This window comes from Engraulis encrasicolus, chromosome 5 (genome assembly GCF_034702125.1).
Source record: "Engraulis encrasicolus isolate BLACKSEA-1 chromosome 5, IST_EnEncr_1.0, whole genome shotgun sequence".
Classification (NCBI taxonomy): Eukaryota; Metazoa; Chordata; class Actinopteri; order Clupeiformes; family Engraulidae; genus Engraulis; species Engraulis encrasicolus.
This window is the reverse complement of record NC_085861.1, coordinates 4,339,284-4,360,362: the sequence shown is the minus strand read 5'-3', so window position 1 is coordinate 4,360,362 and position 21,079 is coordinate 4,339,284. Positions and strand designations below refer to the sequence as shown.

The following is a 21,079-nucleotide window of genomic DNA, read 5'->3' as shown; positions in this document are numbered from 1 at the left end:
AATGACGTACAAATAGGGTCATTATTAGACGTCCAAATAAAGGACCTAGTTTGTACGTCATTCTAAGGTCCAAAACTGGTCATGGACCGACGGACGCAATTTAGACCTAATTTCAACGTCTATACGACGTCCAATGTTTAGTGGGATGTAGCTTACTTCAGCTAAAATTATATGTCGTGGGTGTGGAGGCTCAAGGTGAGGTGAAAAAAAAGAAAAGAGAACCAAAACAAAACACGCATGAATCCCGATTGTTCCGGGATCAGTGGCGTTCATGCGCCAAACTCCAGAACTCGATTGTCATGTGAGCAGTGTCGTCAGCTGTCTCGAGAGGTCCCGAGCTGGTGAAGGCAACATTAGTGAATAGCCTATTTTCATGTGGAAAAGCTTGCCCAGATTCTTGGGCGCGCAGAGAGAAGGGACACGGAAATCGGAAAAACACAGGTTAACAGTTTAACAACATAATTCCATAAATTAGTAACAGCATTCACTTGTATTGACTTTCCCTGTAAAATACTTTTCGCCATTCTTAGCTCAAAAAGGAGTTGCACCAGGGCATGTTTTGGAACCACTACGCAGGTGAAGCGTTTATAAAATGGGGTGATGGACGCGTGATTTGGCTCCCTCTTTATGACGTGGTAACAGCGCCACCAGAGCCATACAGAGGGTAGAGTTACGCAATTGGAGGACCAGGAATTAAGTGGCAGCTCCGCCTTTCAGCGAGATAAGGGTGTTCCTAAAGCGGCTGTCTTTCCATAGACTCAACATAGAACCACCACATTAACAGCCAAAAATAAGGACTAACGAACTATACTGCGGGGTAATCACCACAAATATGTAAACCAACAACTGTCTCGGTGGTGATAATCACAAAAGTTTACCATCTGTGATGTTTATCTGAAGTTATTACTATGAACAGCAAGTCTTGTCATATTCCCTGCATTGCATTTGCTATGTGCTACGCCCACTGCTAGGAACTAACATTCGCAACGTTAGGCAGTACCGAGAAGCTAAAACAGCTAATTTTGCTAAAGAGGAAGTCGGCCTAAGCACACGGCGGAGATTGCCCGACTCTACCCTCTGTATGGCTCTGAGCGCCACCATCACCGACGCACAAGGCTGTCTCGAGCCCAAGCGAATAATTTCGACTATTTTTCGCTAGTGGCCTATGTCGCCATTTAGGCTATGGGAAATAATTTTGGTTTAACCAAACAAGCCGATTACTAAAAAAAAAATGCCAATAAATGTGCGCGTAACACCGGAATGGACAGATTTTGTGCCACGGCTGGTGGAAGCAATACAGGTGCGTGTGCAGAACTTTCAGCCACGAGAGGCCGCTATGTTTGCTAACTCTGGACTGACGTGGGCTTGGCGCTTGTCAGCGTAGTTGGGGAAAAACTCAAGACATTTCATTGACATCCTCATGAAATTCATTTCAACCAGTGTGAACACATATGAATATGAACTAACTGTCCATTTAAACCCGCAACTATGAACAGAGAGAACAGCTGCGTGATGGATTCAACCAGGATGACAAAGAGGAGACATTATTCCTTAACGTCCATCCGAGTATCCAGTTTCACTACTCATGCGCGCCACTGCATCATATTCACTGCATTACATCCTACAGTGGATGCAGTGGCAACGTGGTGCTGGGGTTCAAGTGGGGTCAAACCGAATTCAAACATCAGGTAAGTAAGACATGTTGTAGCCATTAAAAAAAATAAACTGCCTCAGTATATTTCCTGCTGGATTGGAAGACTGTTTGTCTTTAGGGACAGTAGGCCTATGTGTACAGTATACCCTTGACTATTGGCTGGTTGTGTGTGTGTGTGTGTGTGTGTGTGTGTGTGTGTGTGTGTGTGTGTGTGTGTGTGTGTGTGTGTGTGTGTGTGTGTGTGTGTGCGGCAGTTATTATGTGCATTATTCATTATTGTGTGTGTGTAGTTATAGTGAGTATTATCTATAAGGGATTACAATAACTATTGTTTCTGACTACTGTTTCTAACGTCTGTTTTTAAGTATATTGGACTGCGTGTCCAAGTATTTCAGTAGTAGGCCAACTAGCTCCTGACTTATAGGTAAGTTACATTTTATTTGTACTCCAATTGCTAGCAGGACCCCATACCAGGATATAGGCTTTTAGCGCATTTGACGCTTTTTAACCAAAGCGACTTACAATCGAGGGCATTATTATAGGCAACATAGTAGATACGAAGTGCACAGGAAATATACCGAACAATAAGTGCAGATTCACAGTAGGGTTCAACAGTCAAGAGTCTGGCCTGGAACTGGGCTCTGGGACTAGACTTGTGTAGGCCTATATACAGTGAGTCCAATATGTATTTGATCCCTTGCTGATTTTGTTGGTTTGCCTACTAACAAAGACATGATCAGTCAATAAATGTTATGATAATATGTATTCTAATATGGAGAGACAGAATATCAAAAATAAAATCCAGAAATTAACTTAAGAGAATATATATTAATTTATTTCCATTTCATCGAGCAAAATAAGTATTTGATCCCCTGCCAACTGATAACAGTTCCAGGCCCACAGACCAGATGGGCACTTCCGATCAACTTGTCATCTGAATTAAAGACACCTGTACATACTAACATGCATAAAAGACACATTGAATCAGCAGAATCAGTCCATAGTATGAGTGAATCGGTCACCAACCTCACCAGCATGGGAAACACCAAAGAGCGGTCAAATGATATCAGGGACAAGATTTTAAACCTGAACAAAGATTAAATGGGCTGCAAAGCCAGAAGAAAGAGACTGGGTATTAATGACCCAACTGTTGATGCATTTCTTCCAAAATGTGAGGAATACAAAATGACTATCCATCAGCCTGTCTGGGGTTTTATACAAGATTTGACCTTTTGTAGGGATTTGATAATCATGAGAACAGGAAGAAAGCACCCTAGACCTGTACGGGATGAAAATAGGCAATGATATCAAAGCTACTGGGACCAAAATCACGGAGAAAACTACTGGTAGCACTCAATGTCACAGAGGCTTAAACTCCTGTAGTGCACACATGGTACCTCTACTTCAGAAGGAACTTATGCAGTCCCACCTGAGGTTTGCCAACGGGCATCAGACTGGTTTAGGATATGATAAGGAGGTACTGTAGTCAGATGAAACCAAAATCAAGCTGTTTGGCATTAACACAATTCAATGTGTTTTGAGAAAGAGAACTGCTGTCTATGATCCCAAGAACACCCTCCTCACCATCATGCATGAAAGTGGTATCATTATGGTTTGAGGGTGTTTGTCTGGCCAAGACACAGGACAACTTCACATCATCAACGAATGGATGGAGGGAGACATGTAATGTGCAATCCTGAGTGCAAACGTCCTTCCCTCCTCCACTACACTGAAGGTGGGCCATTTTTGGATCTCCCAACATGACAATAATACACAACATACAGTCAAAGCAACGAAGGAGTGGCTCAATAAGAAGCATATTAAAGTAGTGAAGTGGCCTTGACAGTCTCCAAATATTAACCCTATAGTAATTCTATGGAGGGAACTGAACCTCCCCTTTGCCAAGCTACAGCTACAAACTATTAATGTTTTACAGATACTCTGCAGAAGAAAAATGGCCAAAAATCTTTTCTGCTATATGCACAAACATTGTCATCAACTAAAAGAAGCATCTGACCTCAGTGCTAGACAACTAGGGCTTTGCCACAAAGCACTTTATCTTCTTTAGCTAGAGGGGTCAAATACGTATTTGCCTAAATTAAATACAAATAAATTAAAATATATTATTTTAAGTTATTTTCTGGAATTTCTTTTTGATATTTTGTCTCTTCATGTTTGAATCCATATTATCATAAATTTATAGACTGATCATGTCTTTATTAGTGGGCAAAATCAGCAAGGGATCAAATACATATTGGACTCACTGTAGGCCTATCCTCCCATCTTTGTTAACGTAATTAGTAACAATAGTTTAATTTGCACATTAGAGTCTGCTGATACATAGCCAGGCCACACCCTCCTAGTGACGCAACATCTCTGTACGAGATTTGAAAGTCGATGATAATCAGGCAAGCTGAGACATACTTTGATGAGATGATGAGATGATGATGAGAGAGACTTTATTAATCCCCACAGGGGAAATTGAATGCCACCTGTGAAATGCCTCTGGCACAAATGACACTTTAAATAACGGTTCACCTTTAAACCCACTTACAAAAAAACAAATAATTTACGTAAATTAAAATCTTAAATGAAGCATACAAAGTGAAGTGTAATAATAGTCGGACCAGATTGAATTATTTTCCCCAAACTCTTCAGAAAAAAAATCACAGTCTACTTAATATCAGATGTCTGTTTCTGAAAAACAAAACCGAGACCGTTTGTAATATTGGAAAATACATATTTCACTATTCCACTTACTACTGTAGAGGTTACTGTCCGAACCTTCTGAACCACTAAATTATACTACTGTTAATACTTACTATCAAGTTATTAACACACTTTTTTTGCTAATGACTGTGGTGCTAACAGATTGAAACCTGGGTGGATGATGGCCAGGGCAGCCTCCAGCACCATTCTACAATACCCGTCTATGGCAGGTGAGATTCTAGATTCTTTTTTAAAAGTATTTTATTGGGCTTTTTGGGCTTTTATTACGACAGGACAGTATGAGAGGAGACGGCATTGTGAGAGAGAGATGGGGTAGGGCTGGGAAATGACCCCCGTGGGCAAGTTTTTTGACAGGGACCATGTACAAGACAGAATCTACCACCAGAGTTAGCTAGAAGCTAGTTTACATCTGTGGTTACATGCATCTGTGGTTACCCGCAGACGACCATCCTCAGCAGCCCAATTGGGCGTTAATCCGCCCCATTCTGGCAACACTGCTCCTTGTCTTGTCTTGTTTGTCTTGTTTGTTCGTCTACTGTAGGTACAAGATTGAACTCATGCAGTATATCCCCAACCGCGGCATCCTGGTGGGCTACTGCAATGACGTGTGCCTGCGCCTGCTGACCGACAACACACAGGAGATGGTGATGCTGTGCCAGGCAGAGTGCCCCGCCTCAGTGGCCAGCATGCTGTACTGTCCAGAGACCGGCGAGCTCCTCACAGGTACAGCACAGGAGAGCTAGGTGTGTGTGTGTGTGTGTGTGTGTGTGTGTGTGTGTGTGTGTGTGTGTGTGTGTGTGTGTGTGTGTGTGTGTGTGTGTGTGTGTGTGTGTGTGTGTATGTTATTAAAACACGGACAGATTTTTTTTTAATTAAAAAAAGTCTCACCTTAGGAGACGTGGGTGGACTGCCTACCCCCACGTACCAAGCCCCAGGACCGAGGGGTCAGTTGTCCCGGGCCCATGAAGAGAGGGGGTCCAGAATTGGGTCTTCATTACATAGTATTTATTAGGCAGGGGGGCCCTTTCAGATGACTTTGTCCCAAGCTTGGCCAAAGCTGTCAGCGGCCCTGATAATATGCATCATGATACAGCAGGGGTTGCGATACGATATACTACACTGTGACACATGCGAAATACGTAATACATGCAATATGATAATGTAGGCTATTGTAATTTTGTTTTTATGCTGAGTAACAGTTGAATTACAGAATACAGCGCAGTTAAACTGTAAAGCTGCCTTTACAGCTGTAAAGCTGCATCAAAAATTTATAACTATTTATAATGTATAACTATCTATTTATAACTTCCTAAAGAAGAGTAATACTGTAAGTGTGTGGACTTCATGTAAAACGTCATGTAAACGTAGCCATTGTCATGATGGGATTGTTTTTGCTTCCCCCTACTGGCAGGCAGCATGGGACTCGTGGCCTTCTGGGGTTTCTACACGTCCACCCAGAGTCCCCTGAGCCTGCTGAGGACCCTGGACTGGACGAGCTCCTCGCTGCAGCGCGACATGTTCATCACCGGCTTCGTGGCCCAGCCGCAGACCAGCTCCGTCTACGTGCTGTGCAGCCACAACGTCAAGAGCTTCGACCACGCCGGCCAGCGGGAGCTGTTTGAGTTCCGCGGCCGGAGCGTGGCCACGCTGCGCTGCGCCGTCCTGGAGTGGCGGCAGAGATATCTGTACACGGGAGACGCGGAGGGATACATACAGGTGTGGAAACATGTTTATCTTCGGTAACACTTTATTTTAGGCACACATGCGGCATACATGAGGCATACATGCAATTTCATTGTGTGCAGTGTGCAGTGAACACTGGTGTGTTGTGGAGTGCTGTGCCACAATGACAATGGGAGTTGCACGGTACCCACCAGCCGCACTGCTGCCTTTCGGGTGCCACTGGGGACTGCCCCCTTTCACGGGTGAGGCATGCATGCAATATTGCTGTGTGCAGTGTGCACTTGTGTGCAGTGGAGTGCTGTGTCACAGTTTCCCAGTTGGGCTTTCACTTTCCACTTTTAATAATGTTTTCACTACCCAGGTGTGGAGCTACGACACGCGCTGCCTCTTCCTGCAGTTCCGCGCTCACCCGGACGCGGTGACGTCGGTGGTGCTGATGCCGGAGTCGGGCACCATCCTCTCTGCCTCCACCAGCTGCTGGATCAAGCAGTGGACGCGCTCCGGCGACCTGCTCCTCAAGCTGCACACGGACATGGCGGGAGGCGTGAGGAGCATGTGGACGCTGGGCAACAACGTCATTCTCAGCCAGTCCTCAAACTCCTTAGACGTGTGGCGGCTGAACAGTATCTACAGGTAGATGTATCGCGTTTGTTATGCCTTCATCTTATTAACCCGTTAAAATCCGGCGTTATACATTTGCTGTCACCAGAATGGCGATGACCGAGTCATAGTCCATTACTAAAGGCCCTCTGTCCCGTCATAGTGGAGTAGTTCTATGATAATTGGGCGATTCTCCAATTGGGATACAATTAAATCTGGACAATTTCAGGAAACATGAAAACTGAACTTTTTAAAGGTTTTTGAAGGAATTTGTTGGTGATGAAGACGGACAAAAGCAATAAATACTCCGTCTATTATCTGGCTGAACCCATGGCGTGCTCTATGACTGTGTACCAGATGGTAGTGCGTGCAGCTCTGCTCCACCAAGGGGCGCCGAAGCTACACACACACTGTCTGTTGAAAACCAGGCTAGAAACTTTTACCATGTCTGAAACAAAAGAAATCTACTGACTACTTGAGTATCTACAGGTCAGAGATCTTATAGATAGAGATACTTCATTCTAGTCTGTTATGTTTGATGCCTTATAACTCTACCCTCTTTGCTACAGGTCTTTCAATGACACGGCCTGCAGTGTGCGTGTGCTCCGCCGGCTGGAGTGCGGACGACGGGGGAAGGCCCGCATCCTGGCGGTGACGCAGGACGGCATCATCCGCTTCTTCTCCCCTGTCACGGGCGAGCTGCTCTTCCTCTCCTGGCCCTTCCTGCACATCGACAAGGCTCTGGGCTTCGCCTACGACCCGCTGCGCGAGGAGCTGTACATCTGCGACGGCAGCGTGGACGTCCACGTCCTCGACACCACCCTGAACCCCTGTCCCGTGAAGCACGTCCTCAACACCGTCAAGGACGGCAACGACGAAGTGCTGTGTCTGGCCACCGTGTTCGTCTGGAGCTCGCAAGATGGCGCAGCCGCCACCGCCACCTCCACTTCCACCTTCGCCGCCAATGAAAGCCTGTGTTGCTGCCTGGTGTTCAGCGGTCACTGTAGCGGGAAGCTGCAGCTCCTGGCGCCACTCGGCCTGCGTTGCAACCCGGGGGAAGCGCACTCGGGACCCATCTGCCAGATGAGCACCAGCAGCAGTAGCACCAGCGGTGGAGGCGGTGGCCAGACGGCTGTGATCTGCTGCTACGGCACAGACAAGCAGTTCACCCTCTGGTCGGTCGCGTTCAGGGACGGCCGCGTCCACCTGACTCTCAGCAGTCAGATCTTTTGTCCGTTCACCCCGGTCCACTGCAGGGTCCTGAGAGGGGGCGTGTGCGCCGTCTCGCCGCAGCAGGACATGGTTGTGTACTCTCTGCGCAGCGGGGGGCAGAATCCCGGCCGCCCGATAGCGATCAAGAGGGACAGGTCGCAGACGATATCGTGTCTCGACTACTGCCCCGAGCTGGACGTCCTCGCTGTCTCGGGCCCGAGTGGCAAAGTGGAGTTCTGGAACCCCGTCGTCGGGGAGCTGGTGGCGGAGGTCCAGCTGGGCGTGCCGGTGACGCAGCTGTGCTTCGGGAACGCCCGCGGCGACCTCCTGGCCTCGTTCTCCGATAGCGTTAGCATCGTGTCCGTGGCGCACGTGCTGCCCACCCGCTACCTCAGGCGCGTGCTGGAGCAGGCCCCGCCGGACGACGTCGCCGAGCTGCCCGCTCCCTTCCTGCCGAAGTCGCCGTCGCATTACGACATCAGCACAGTCGGCAAGATATACATGAAACACGTTGAGACGGGGAGGAGCTTAGCGACGGAAACGATACGCGATCCGATGCTAGACGATAACATGGCAGAGAAGGACGCTGCTCCCGCAGAAGACAAATATGCTGGCAGGAAGTCTATTATTAGACCCTTCCCTTTCGTCCCTTTCAGAAGGAAGAGACAATCAGGTAAGAATAACTAACACATTAGGGCTGCTTGATTAGGGAAAAAAACAATATCACAATTATTTCAGTCAATGTTGATATCACGCTATTTTTGTACGATATTTATTTTAAAGACAAATAATTGTGCTTAAAAATCACAATCTTCCCTCCCTTAAGCAGTGTGAGTGGAGGGCTATAGAGAAAAACACAGTGGTGATCTGCACTGAGTTTTGGGTAGAAGGTCTGCTCTGCACTCACAACGGCTCAAGTGGAGGGAAATGTATTGCGTTTAACGTAGAGATGCACCGGATCCAAGATCCAGTTCCGGATCCGACAGGATAATAGGGTTTTTCACAGGATCCGGGTCCGGCAGGATCTTAAGCAGTGGATTCGGTATCTGGCAGTTACCTAAAAATCAGGATCTGGTCCATGTCTAGTTTTTACGTAGCCTAGGCTTTTTAGTCAGTCTTTCACAACCCCAATCGCTGCATGGAGTGAAAGCCCTTTGAAGCAGCCATTGCAGACAGTGTGGCAGTAAGCCAATGAGTCTAAACGTAACGTAATAAATATGGCCCACGTGTGTAAGTAGGCTATGTGTTTCAACCTTTTCGTAGGATCCGGTATCCGGTTCTGTATCCGGCAGGATCTTAAGCATTGGATCCGGTATCCGGCAGGATAAAGGAATCTATCGTAACCGCCGTAGCCTACCTTTTGGCAGTAGCCTATATACAAATCACAAAAAAATTGTTTCACCTCGATATTATGAAATTTTATATTGTTTGACAGTAATATTGATATCACCTCCACGTACAGGTATATGAATGTTTATTTTGTATGCAATCATCAAAATACATGATCTGTTCACCACCATATACATAGTCAATATTAATAAAATTGTAACAACCAAAGAAGCCTATTTAAAGTTACATTACGTTAAAATGTAAACACTTTACTTCTTTTGCTTCATGCATCTACTTATACAGCCTGCAAAAGTGCTTCAACAACTGAAGAAGAGCCCGATGAAATGGAAGAAGATGACGTTTCAGAGGAAGCAGTCATGCAGGCACAGTCATTCGAAGACACTGTCTTTTCTCTGTTCCGCCACATCGCCCCAGACGGCTACATCCCGAACTCAGTGGTGCGAGGCCACCACACCACAGAGCACCTGGAGGAGGAGCAGAAGTGGACATACGAGGTGGAGGAGATCCCTCAGGTCAGAGCCATAGACACACCTTACACCATGGAGTTCAGGGGTGCATTTCTTGAAACCATAGTTGCTAATTATGTTAGCTACTTTGAGGTTTGCAACGCAACTGGCTAGCAACTAGGGCTGGGTATCGCAGCCATGTTCCTGTATCGATTCGATTTCGATTCTTAGGGCTTTGAATCGGTTAATCACGATTCAATTCCATTCAATTCCATTCATTCCGAATCGATTCAATCCATTCCCTTCTTGGTGCCAGGATTTCCCCAAAAGATGTTGTTGCCTATTTTTGTATAAAAATGTCAAAGGGCTGTGGCTTGACGGTGTTAACAGATTGCTAATTTGTAATAAGTAGGCCCAGGCCTAATTGGCTAATACCTACTGGGTATTTTCCATAGACCTATATTAAACAAAAATAACAGAAAGAAAAAGAACAAAAAAAATCGATTTTGTGCCCTGTGAATCGATTATGTGAATTTCAATTCGATTCGATCGATTATCGATTAACTCGATTATTTTACCCAGCCCTACTAGCAACTACGAAAACACGCTTTCGAAAAACGCACCCCAGAGTTGTGACAACCGGAGTATCCGTGGTTGGTGACATGATTCACATAGATTCAATTTATTCTAGGCAGCTGCTTTCTTTTGACTAACACAGAACCACTAGTACATGACAAAAAATATGGGTAACACTTTAAGTAAATAGTAATTTAAATTAAATACATTTACCTTAACTGTACTTCATGTGTTCGCTCACTTCCTGGAACTATTTTGGAAGTATGTCAATGGCGATTTGTGTGTCAAAGAAAGGCTCCATAACCGCACAAATAGACCAAGCGCGACATGAGCGAGGCGAGCGACGGAAGTAATTGACTTTGTATTGAGTCACGCGCAGTAGCGGCCGGTGGCTGGGGAAACAGGCAGGGCAGAAATGTTTGGCGATCAAGTCCATAATAATTAAATCAATACGGTATAATTTACGAGTTGATTTGCGTGTGTAGGCAAGACAGGAGAGCGTTTTCCCACAGTGTTTGGTGTGTTAGTAAAACTCCACCTCCCGTGATACACCGCACCAGGCATGCGCGTTATCTGTTCAACTTCTGAAGAAAGCTGTTTTTGACAGTTCTCTCCACGCAGCTAGTTCTCTTGCTCATTTAAGCAGAGTGACTGCACACTGCACAAATTACAAGAAAAATGTCTTGTCTGCTCGCGGAGTTGGAGTTTGCGACAAGCAACACGACAAGAATATGCACTCCACGCAACCGGACAGCACGAACAATCAGGGAAAGGCTAGCAAAACTCCTCGTATGCAAACATACTCGTTTGAAATGTAGAAGCATGCGGCCTATTAGGCGAGTGATCACGCTTTCACCGTTCGTACATTACGTTGACAAATGATGCAACCAAATCAACAAGCCCTGCAACACTATTCAATTCAGTCAGTCGTCCCCTTGCTGCCGGTTCAAATGCACCACAGAACCAAATGCCATCAATACGGGAAAGGACGTGCCTATTTTCGAAACGAATAGCCAGGGTCAAAACTTCACAGGGGAATTGTGCTTTCAGCCACTGAAGCTCACTATCCAACAGACTCGCTCCTGTTCTTCAATGCTAGGCAGGACCGTGAGCAGGTGTATTTTTTTTAGATAGTTTTCGGGGACACAGCAGACAATACTGAGCATAAATGAAGCTGTCAACAACATCCCAAGCTCAATAAGCTCAGATATTTCATTAAATAACTTCCAGTTTCCCTATTTTACAAAGACTTGATTCATAATCCCTCACGCTTTGTTTAAACTATGTAGTAAGCCCAACACAGCTTCTCAGAGAATGTCGTCAGCTAGTCAGCTAGTCGTGGGGGTAGCAGCAGCAGACTTTACGAAGCTACACATTTGCTTGCTGTCTCAACATTGCAAGCCCACAAATTTCATTAAATAACATTATGCAAAGACTTCGGTCATAAAACCTTAAACTTTGCAATAGCAAATATGCAAACTGTACCTACCCCAAGCGTGAATCCTTAACCAGCCAACATATATCCTTCGTCAAATACGACATGGTTATCCGTTTAATCCACCGATTTTGTGAGGGAAATTTGCGGCAATGGAGTTAATAAAATCCCACAGGTTAGAGATGAGCGGAGTAATATGTTTTTTGTGTCTTTTTCAACGCAGGCAGGGCCGCCGACCTGTCATTGGTCAGAGCAGATCATACATCTGCCCTGACAGCATCCATACAGTCGCGCTTATGAAATGATATTATGCTAAGTAGGCTACAGTGCTAATTTTGTAGAATGGGATCGGGGCGAGGGGGCCGGGCTTAGCTGAGGCGACGAGAAATCTGCCCAGGCCAGTGGCCATAGACCCTAACGTTAAACAGCCACACTGGATGTAAACTAGAGTTCTCAACAAAAATAAAACCCGATTCCACTCGCAAAGATCGTCACAAACCACAACATTGATGTAATATGATTCCCAGTGTGATTGAGGTGCACTGCCCATCTGCCCTTAATGAACGGGCCGCGCCTGGTCACGTGACAAAAGTGATTCTGGAGACTAGAGGCGATTTGCACGACTAGAGCGACAGTTTGAATCCTTTCGACTTTCTACCAGCCGCGACAGCCAATGACTGTATAGTGGTCAGTGACCACAGCCAATGGGAATGTTTGAACGCTTTGCCCTCTGCCTGTACGGACATACTCCAGTCTCTTCAATCGCTCGTATGGCTTGCTACTGCACAGAAGCGATTCTCTGTCGCTTGAATCACATCGCGCCTGGTCTATTCGTGCGGTAAGCCGCCATTGTTGTGTAAAAAAGGGAACGCGGAGGCCAATGGGATTAGCCTACTGTAACTCTTATTTCCATGGCCCTCCTATCCCTCAGGCTCTCCTCAGAGACTACTACGACCTGCCGGAGGAGAACCTCAACAAACATTCCGAGGAGGTCAAGGTGATTTTAACGCGCACCAAGCAGATACGAATCCAGAACGCACAGCAGCAGATGATGAAAAGTGGGACGACTGCTGCTGCTACGCAGGAAGTGGCGGAGGAAGGGCAGGGCATCACGGGGGTTCAGCACATTGACAAGGTCCCGGATGGCGAGGACGAGATGGTGGTGCAAAGGCTGAACGAACTACTGGGAAAATTAGAGACGTCATCTGAGGAGGATTACAAGGCAATGAGTGACGAGCTGATTACGGTTCTCAAACAGATAAAGGACGAGGCATTTTTAGAGAGGGTCAAAGACATGTTTCTCGACCATGCCATGGATGGCTCCATGGGGTGGCGACAGTTGCAAGGCTTGAACAATCTCCGCAGACTGTGCCTCCTGCACAGAGGAGACATAGCTACCATCGCCCAGATGCTGGTCCACCTTTTCCCAGAGTTGCGCAACTTAGCCGGCTCAATATTGCAGACGGAGTTCTACATTTTTGACAAACAAACGCTGGCGAGTAGGTTGCAAGGAGTCATGAGGTGAGCGTCTTCTCGTCATTTAGGTGTGTCTTACCTATGGTGTGAGGGATTGTTACTTGTTTGTAGATGTAAATGCATTATAGTGCTACACTTTGTGCTAAACTTGAACGTGAAAGTTGAACGTTATCCCATTCACGCCTTTATTTTCTTCTTTAAGCCCCAAGGAAATGAAAACATTGCTTTCCAAACTGACAGAGGATCTTAATTATGTTGAGGATAATAATTCTGTTATAAAACACAAAAAGCGATCCAAAAAAGCAGGTTAGTCAACCTCAAATGAACAATAACATAGCGTTTTGAGCAAATGTTTAATTTACACTTGACATTGTAACAAAATCAAGTATGGCTACAAGGAGCTCACTCTTCGCTGAAAATGTTACCATTTGTCCATAAAACATCCTGTTTGTTAGATGCTGAGATGAATGAGTCCTCGAGCACTCAAGTTTTCAAGTACACCACCATGAAACGGATGTCAGACGCAAAAGGTAACTTTCTTCCCGTTGGTGAGTCGCGGGGCCAGATCCACATTAGATCGTGGCGTGGCAGCAGCAAGAAGACAGCCGAGTATCGTGCGGTCGGTTCTTTTTTTAAAGTATTTTCTGGGGTCTTCCGGCCTTTATTAGTGCATGACAGTTGGAGAACAGACAGGAAATGATTGGGAGAGAGAGGTCAGACCCCGGTCAGACTTTAACGGGGGTCCCCATGGGCATGCAAGTCCAAATGAGGGGGGCTTAGCGCGCTGCGCAATGTACCATATTCACAATAGCAATTAAAATAATCAAAAACCCCATTCTTCTGTTACTGCAGGTAACCGCAGGAGGTCCAGGAAGAGAAGTACACTATGTGGCAGCTGCACTTCAGAAGACCTTTTGGCAGGAGACGAACAGGCTAAGAAAGACACCCACGCTGACATGCAGGCAGAGGGCCTGGGGAGCATCGGGAAGAGACACCCTGACGCTCAATCCAAACAAGCCAAGTCAAAGCGTGCCACCAAAGAGCGCGGAGCTTCACTGAAACTCCCCCAGCGCCCCACCCTTAACCCAAGACTGCACGCCTACAGGCAGTCCTTTGTGTTAGACAGATTTCAGTTGGATGAAATGGAAATGGAGGCAGATATGGCCAAGTGTAAATCCCGGCTGCCGCCGATTGACTCAGGATGTGTCTCCCTGGCAGACCTAGCAGAAGGGGTTCACCAGAAAGGGGCTGAGCAAAAAGTGGGGTCCACCACCAAAAAACGGGGCGGCCTCATTCCAATTGGGAAGCCCAAAAGGGCCGAGCACCATTACAACACGCCCGTCCCGTGCCACTACGGCTCTGCGCTCCATGACGGCATCCACTCCCAGAATTCTGATGACATCATCTTAAACTATGACGTCATCTCCTCTCAGCGCACCTCCAGAGCCGAGCAGCATGACGTCATCGGTCAGCGCCCTTCCAGAGCCGAGCAGCATGACGTCATCGGTCAGCGCCCTTCCAGAGCCGAGCAGAATGACGTCATCTCTCAGCGCCCCTACAGACCCGAGCAGCACGACGTCATCGGTCAGCGCCCTTCCAGAGCGGAGCAGCATGACATCATCTCTCAGCGCCCATACAGAGCCGAGCTTGGTGTCGGCTCTCCGCATGCCGAGCATCCTCAGGGCCCTCGCCATCCTCTAGGTCACGTCTCCCACCTGTATCCACAGGGGGGCACTGTGCTGCGCAGGCCTGGTGAGCTAGGTGAAGGTCACGAGCAAGGAGACAGTCACTGGAGGCAGAGCCTGCACAAGCTCATCTCCCTCAACGGCTTCCGCTCCCGCAAAGCAGAAAAGGCGGCCGCCCCTCTACTGTGCTCACCGCCACCGCCACCGCCACCGCCGGCCCGTATGCCACAGAGGCCAACTGGCCAAAAGACCACTCTACTTCCCCCGCTCCACCAGAGGGCACTGTGGCAGGGTGCGCCAGGGGAGCGGGTGGCGGAGAGGGTAGAGTTGACGACCAAGGTATAGATGTAGTTTTGGGAGCGATTTGTTTCATCTGTTTATTAATGTTTGTTTTGTTATCCTCCTATCTTGTTATCTGTGTCACTGTCGTTGTATTGTGTGATGCTGTTTTTTAGCCTCTACTTTTTACCTGCAAACAAATATACCTTCGGGTATCAATAGTTACCTTACCTTACCTTACCTTTTTTTTTACCATGGTAACACTTTATTTTAGGGATAAATCTATAAGCACTAATACGTACAATGTTAATGCCTGCCTAAGTAACTTGTAAGGCATGTACTAAGCAAACGCTAAGGCCTACTAGGTCCTTACTAAGGTTAAATTGGTAATAAATCCCTTATTTTGCATGAACAAGACATTTGCGAATACATGCCTAACAAATGTTTGATTTTGCTTTGTACATGCCTTACAAGTTACTTATACAGGCATATTATATGTATTAGTGCTAATAGATGTATCCTTAAAATAAAGTGTTACCTTTACCATCAAGGGAGGAGGAGGTGGTGGTGGTGGTGGGAGCGCCAACTCCAATTTGGCCTCAGCCGCGGCGCTATTGAAGTTCCAGAACGAGATCCCGCTGCCCTGGCGCCTCAGCCACTTCCCCCTGAGGTCGCGCGGCCACACCAGGTACGTAGGGCTGTAAATAATCATCTATTTTTTAGCCTGATAAACCATACTAATTTAGTCTGACCCTGATGAACGATACCTCCGAAGATTGTTGATGACAACAACCTGTTGTTTTTTCAAACCGTGCCGATCAGCGATCTTTGCCGTTGATGTGCTTTCCAGGGCTTGAAAACGAAATTATTTTTCAAACGTTCCGTTCCGAATGGTTCAGGCAAGTTTCGGTTTAACGTTTTCATTCTCGCAATCGTTCCCCCACAAAAATATCGTTCCTGAACCGGTTCGGAACGAAAAATAACGTTCGTTCTTAACATTCCTGCAGTATTTAACGGCCATATTACGTCTATTTTCGTGGACTTTATCTTAGAATAGACGTACTCATTATTTCCCCTTGATTTACACAGCTATTCTCAAAAATAATAACACCCCCAAAAACACTCAGATGGGCTATCCATCCTGGCAGATTTAACCTATGCCTATAATTCTTCAACAGTAGCCTATGCCAGCCTAGTAGCGGTGGGTGGAAATGTTGATTAGGGAAGCACAATACAGAATAGCGCAGGTGACGTTAGCATAATAAGAGGTGTCGATAGGCATGGATTTCAGTTCTTGCCTAGCTCTATTTAATAGGCCATGATGAGGTTTGCAGCAAGTGAAACGTGTAAGTAAAAGGGACACAAGCTTGCTCCACAAAAAAATCCCAAACTGTTTTGAGATGTGCACGATGCAAGGGGTCACTAGAGAAGGGACAGGTTGCATAGTCTAAAACCTCGGATATGCTCTCAGATATCGGCTACCAACCATTCCAGCGCAAGTCCATCACCACAAAACCGGAGACCTTTTGTAGCCTAACAAGCGTCACAAGATAGTAAGAGTTTCCACGTAGGCTACTTCAGATCCCCATCAGCCCAGCCCTCTGCACGACAGAAGAGAATAATAACTTAAACAACAACAAATGCGCTGTCTTTCTCTATCCCTGCTTGTTGTCACACGCGACCTACTGTTACTCGTGATGACAGCCAGGAAATATTGCGCAATACTGAGGAAACCATCGAAACATTGAGTGGGCCAGCTAGCGTCAGTCCATCTGCCACGAATGACTTTATCCCGCATTGACCACAACAACAGATAAATAAGACGTCCTTGATTACAGCACATAAAACACCAGCTCTCACCTCCCTTCTCTACAACCGACAGTGGGATACGCTGCGCTCAACAAAAGCACCTCAGTAACTTTACGACAACATAATTTGCCATAACCGCATTGAACATCGAGGCACTCGGCGGTGCCATTACAATTAAGCTAAACATGACTTACCCACCAGTTGCCTCTCGAGAGCACTCTGCGAATTAGGTTCATCAAATCGCCTATCCAATTCCTTTGCAAATCATAGACTGTATGGTCCAAATACTCTGTCCCTGTAGGAATCCCAACACCGATCTCAAGACATGTTCTCTTTTGCTCTCCATTGTGTCAATATAAAACTCTGCACTGTCCGTGAATGAGACTGAAGAACAGCGCGGGTGTTATTTCTCTTACAAAAACTTATTTGATATTGGTGGTCAACAACTTTAGGGCGGGTTTATTAGAGCCAACTTCCAATCACTACGAGAAAGCCAGGAGAAGCACATCCGTAAAATTTACCCAGGAAGTTTCTCCATACAATGCACAGCATTACAGCCGCACTCTGATTGGCCAATGCTCCTCAATATTTCATCAATCGGCGGCAAGAGCTCAGGTGAAGCAAAATGCTGTTGCTGTAGGCTATGCATGCATCCCCTCATACACGTCAGTAGCCGAACTAAAAGACTGCTCGTCGCCATGGTTAGGCCTACTCCTCAAATAAAATCGTGCACTTGTATGAAATATAGAGAACGGGAAAAAAAATGTTATTAACCGGTTTGTGGATTTCAGAATAACGTTTTTGTTTCGGAACACTTGAAGACCATTTCGTTTCCTTTTCCGTTTCCGTTCCTCGTAAAATTCCATAATTTGGTGAACTGAAATGAACTAGTTCATTTATTATGAACGAACTAGTTCATTTTGAAAAAATTATGAACTATGAACGAACTAGTTAATTCTGACAGTTTTGAACTTGAACTTGAACTAGTTCACGTACAAAATGAACTTCTCCAACACTGTCAAAATGTTCTCAGATCCGAGGCCAGACCCACTCGCAGCTGAAAAAATGTCGGCGTCCCAGCGGGTGGCGCTGGTTTACCAGGCAATCTTTTTTTAGGATTCTTGCACACCTCCTTTTGCCAGGTGCGTAGGAGTGGATCCACTGGGTCACCAATGTATACTATAGAGACAAAGAAGCTCCCACACACTGTTCACATCTGCAGAGTTTTTATGCCGCATTCCCCGGGGGTAGGAGCTTCCCAATATGCAACCAGGAGGCAACTACCTCCCACTTGAAAGCGTTCCAACCAGCAAGTCAAACTCAAACTATTCCTATCCATGTGTGCACTGTCATTGCTGTGTTGACGTCACGATTTCGAAGTCGGGGTGCTTCGATTTGGCCCCAGTTCGCGACTTGAACATTCTGCTTCACCAGCCGTTCCAATACATTTCAGCAAGTAGGAGGTCAGAAACATCCCATCTCCCACCATTGGGGAATGCACCATTATTTGCGACGTTTCGGTCTGTGAAGGTCACAGACCGAAACGTCGCAAGTAAAAACTCTGCAAATGTGAACAGTATGCGGGAGCTTCTTTGTCTCTATGTGTAAATAATAATCTAAATGTATCGATATATTGCGATATAATCTGACGATTGAATCGAATGGCATCGTATCGTGGGGCATTCTTTAGTATCAAAAATAATCGAATCGCTGGCCCCCTGCCCAATGGCCCCATAACATAATATAAGTGGAAATGTAATTGGAAAAAACTCGATTCGAATCGAACTGTATCGTATCGTGGGGCATTCTTAAGTATCGAAAATAATCGAATCCCAACCCATTGCATCGAATAACAAGATATCGATATTGAATCGTATCGTCATGGAGTCTGAGATTTGTGGGCATCCGTGGCCTAGTGGTTTTTCAATCTAGGGTTCGCCAGTTCAAATCCCCCCTTGCCCTCTCCTTACATCTCCATCCATGGCTGAAGTGCCCTTGAGCAAGGCACCTAACACCACATTGCTCCAGGGACTGTAACCAAGACCCTGAAAAAAAATAGTTTTAAGTCGCTTTGAATGAAATGAAAGCGTCAGCTACGTAAGTGCAATGTAATGTAATTAGGGCTGGGTAAAATAATCGATTCAATCGATAATCGATCAATTTAATCTAAAATTCACATAATCGATTCACAGGGCACTAAATGTATTTATTGGTTCTTTATCTTTTTGTTCTTTTTGTTTAATTTAAGTCTATGGATTACCCAGTAGGTATTAGTCAATTAGGCCTATGCATACTTATTACAAATGAGCAAACTGATAACACTGTCAAGCCACAGCCCTTTGACATTTTTATATAAAAATAGGCAACAGCATCTTTTGGGGGAAATCCTGGCACCAAGAAGGGAACGGATTGAATCCATTCGGAATGAATCAAATCGAATCGAATTGAATCGTGAATAACGTGATTTACCCCCTGCAGGTACGGCAAGCTGGAGGTGGGATGGGTGAGGAGCGGAGGAGGAGTGCAGCTGCCCAACATCGACCCCACCAAGCGCTCCCTCAGCCGGAGTTAGAGGAGACACAGAAATTATTTTTATTTTTGGTTGTATTTCATACTTTATCAAAGTATTTGACAAAAAAATCTTATATTTCTTTACAAGAGAGTAAAACAAATATGCAAAGACGTTTGATGATTAATAAAAAACTGATTAAACTCAAACTAAAATAGCTGATTTTTTTTTTCTTCAAAGCACAACATTGAGGATGTTATTATATTGTATTATTTATTACAGTAATTAGCCCATACAGATAATGGGTCTACAAAAATAAACAATTGCCAACACTGTTAAAGGTGAATTCCCACAGATGCTGCAGCCAGTCTATAAGGTTTCACAGCTGCAGTTCCCTGTCTTAATCGGTTAACACCATTACAAATCCATTGTGTCTCAACACTTTTAATCACATACATATGACAATATGCGAAGAGATATGATATAATGATGCTATGCCCGGCTCTGCCAGTGGATTGCTGTTTCTCCTCTGGCCCACAGGGGGAGCCGTGACAGGAGACTGAACCATCTGAGGGCTGCTGATTGGGCGGCCTATAAATGGCCTCCCATCAGCATGCGCTCTCTCTCTCTCTCTCTCTCTCTCTCTCTCTCTCTCGCTCTCTCTCTCTCGCTCTCTTTCTCTCTCTCTCTCTCTCTCTCTCTCTCTCTCTCTCATCCTAAGACTCACTTGTCAGGCGACCATACGGTCATGGCCAATGGCAGCCATGGATTGCACCACAATTGCATCCTTTGGACAACACTCACTTACTGATACACAATTTGGTTAACTAACGTTGATATCTGATATCTCATGCATATTGTAAATAAATATATTTTTTATTTAAAAACGTACAAATCGGTGTGGTCTTAATGTTGCTTGCACTTAAGAGCCAGTGGTTGTGACATATGGGGGCTCGTCCGGGATCTTAGCCATTTGGGTTAATGATTTGATATGGTAAGATATACTTTAATGTCCCAAAGAGGAAGAACTCTCTTGGGTACGTAGAAACCTCATACTGCATCAGCCATACAAAAGTACACAAGAATGGTCCCAAATATTAATTGCAAGACCACGAGATTGCATAACATGACACAACGGGCACATTGTTCTACAAAATACTGGATTACAAAAAGCAAAAGCAACATATTTTACACCTCCCCTCAACTTAAACAATTAAGTTTAATCTTTCTCCTGTTCTTCCAGCCGTTTTATTAGTCTGGTGATATTGCATCAGCATGGAGGAATCATCGAACAGTATGTTACAGTGTGCTAATGCTATTGTGCGAAAAAGGTATTTGAAGATTATTTGAAAGATATTGGTGGTGTTGTCTGCTTTATATTGGCAAACCCTAGTATGTAGTATATACATATAAACACTGATTTTCAAAAACCTGCTATGATGGGTTGTAAGAGGGATGTGGTAAAAGTTGCAGAGTGAGATGAAGCATTATCTGGCATGAAAATAAGGCTGATCCCCAAGGTTTTTGACTTTGTTTTGAACCAAGGCATGCAATGTGTGTCTAAAAATTTCGCATAATTTGCGCAATTCAGTTTTTGGATTTCATCAGCAGCAATGGTTTAATATGATTCTGACA

General features: G+C 45.5%; 1 protein-coding gene across 1 annotated transcript; it reads left to right on the top strand.

Moving 5' to 3' along the window:
* The first annotated feature begins 1,141 nt into the window (after window positions 1–1,141).
* On the top strand, window positions 1,142–19,642 carry LOC134448246 (uncharacterized). The gene is made up of 14 exons (XM_063197942.1): window positions 1,142–1,300; window positions 1,497–1,688; window positions 4,526–4,593; window positions 4,926–5,107; window positions 5,796–6,100; window positions 6,429–6,700; window positions 7,237–8,552; window positions 9,512–9,741; window positions 12,618–13,207; window positions 13,365–13,468; window positions 13,618–13,692; window positions 14,015–15,186; window positions 15,678–15,814; window positions 19,414–19,642. Exons 1-14 carry the CDS (start codon window positions 1,232–1,234, stop codon window positions 19,505–19,507), a joined length of 4,806 nt encoding a protein of 1,601 aa, XP_063054012.1. The 5' UTR covers window positions 1,142–1,231; the 3' UTR covers window positions 19,508–19,642.
* The last annotated feature ends 1,437 nt before the right edge of the window (window positions 19,643–21,079 follow it).

What these genes read in the sequence shown, in the direction of transcription:
- LOC134448246 (XM_063197942.1), top strand. Translation starts at nt 1,232, where the DNA reads ATGCCAATAAATGTGCGCGTAACACCGGAATGGACAGATTTTGTGCCA. An exon ending in AGGTTGCAAGGAGTCATGAG is followed by an intron (nt 13,208 to 13,364) that starts GTGAGCGTCTTC and finishes TTCTTCTTTAAG; the next exon opens with CCCCAAGGAAATGAAAACAT. An exon ending in AAAGCGATCCAAAAAAGCAG is followed by an intron (nt 13,469 to 13,617) that starts GTTAGTCAACCT and finishes CCTGTTTGTTAG; the next exon opens with ATGCTGAGATGAATGAGTCC.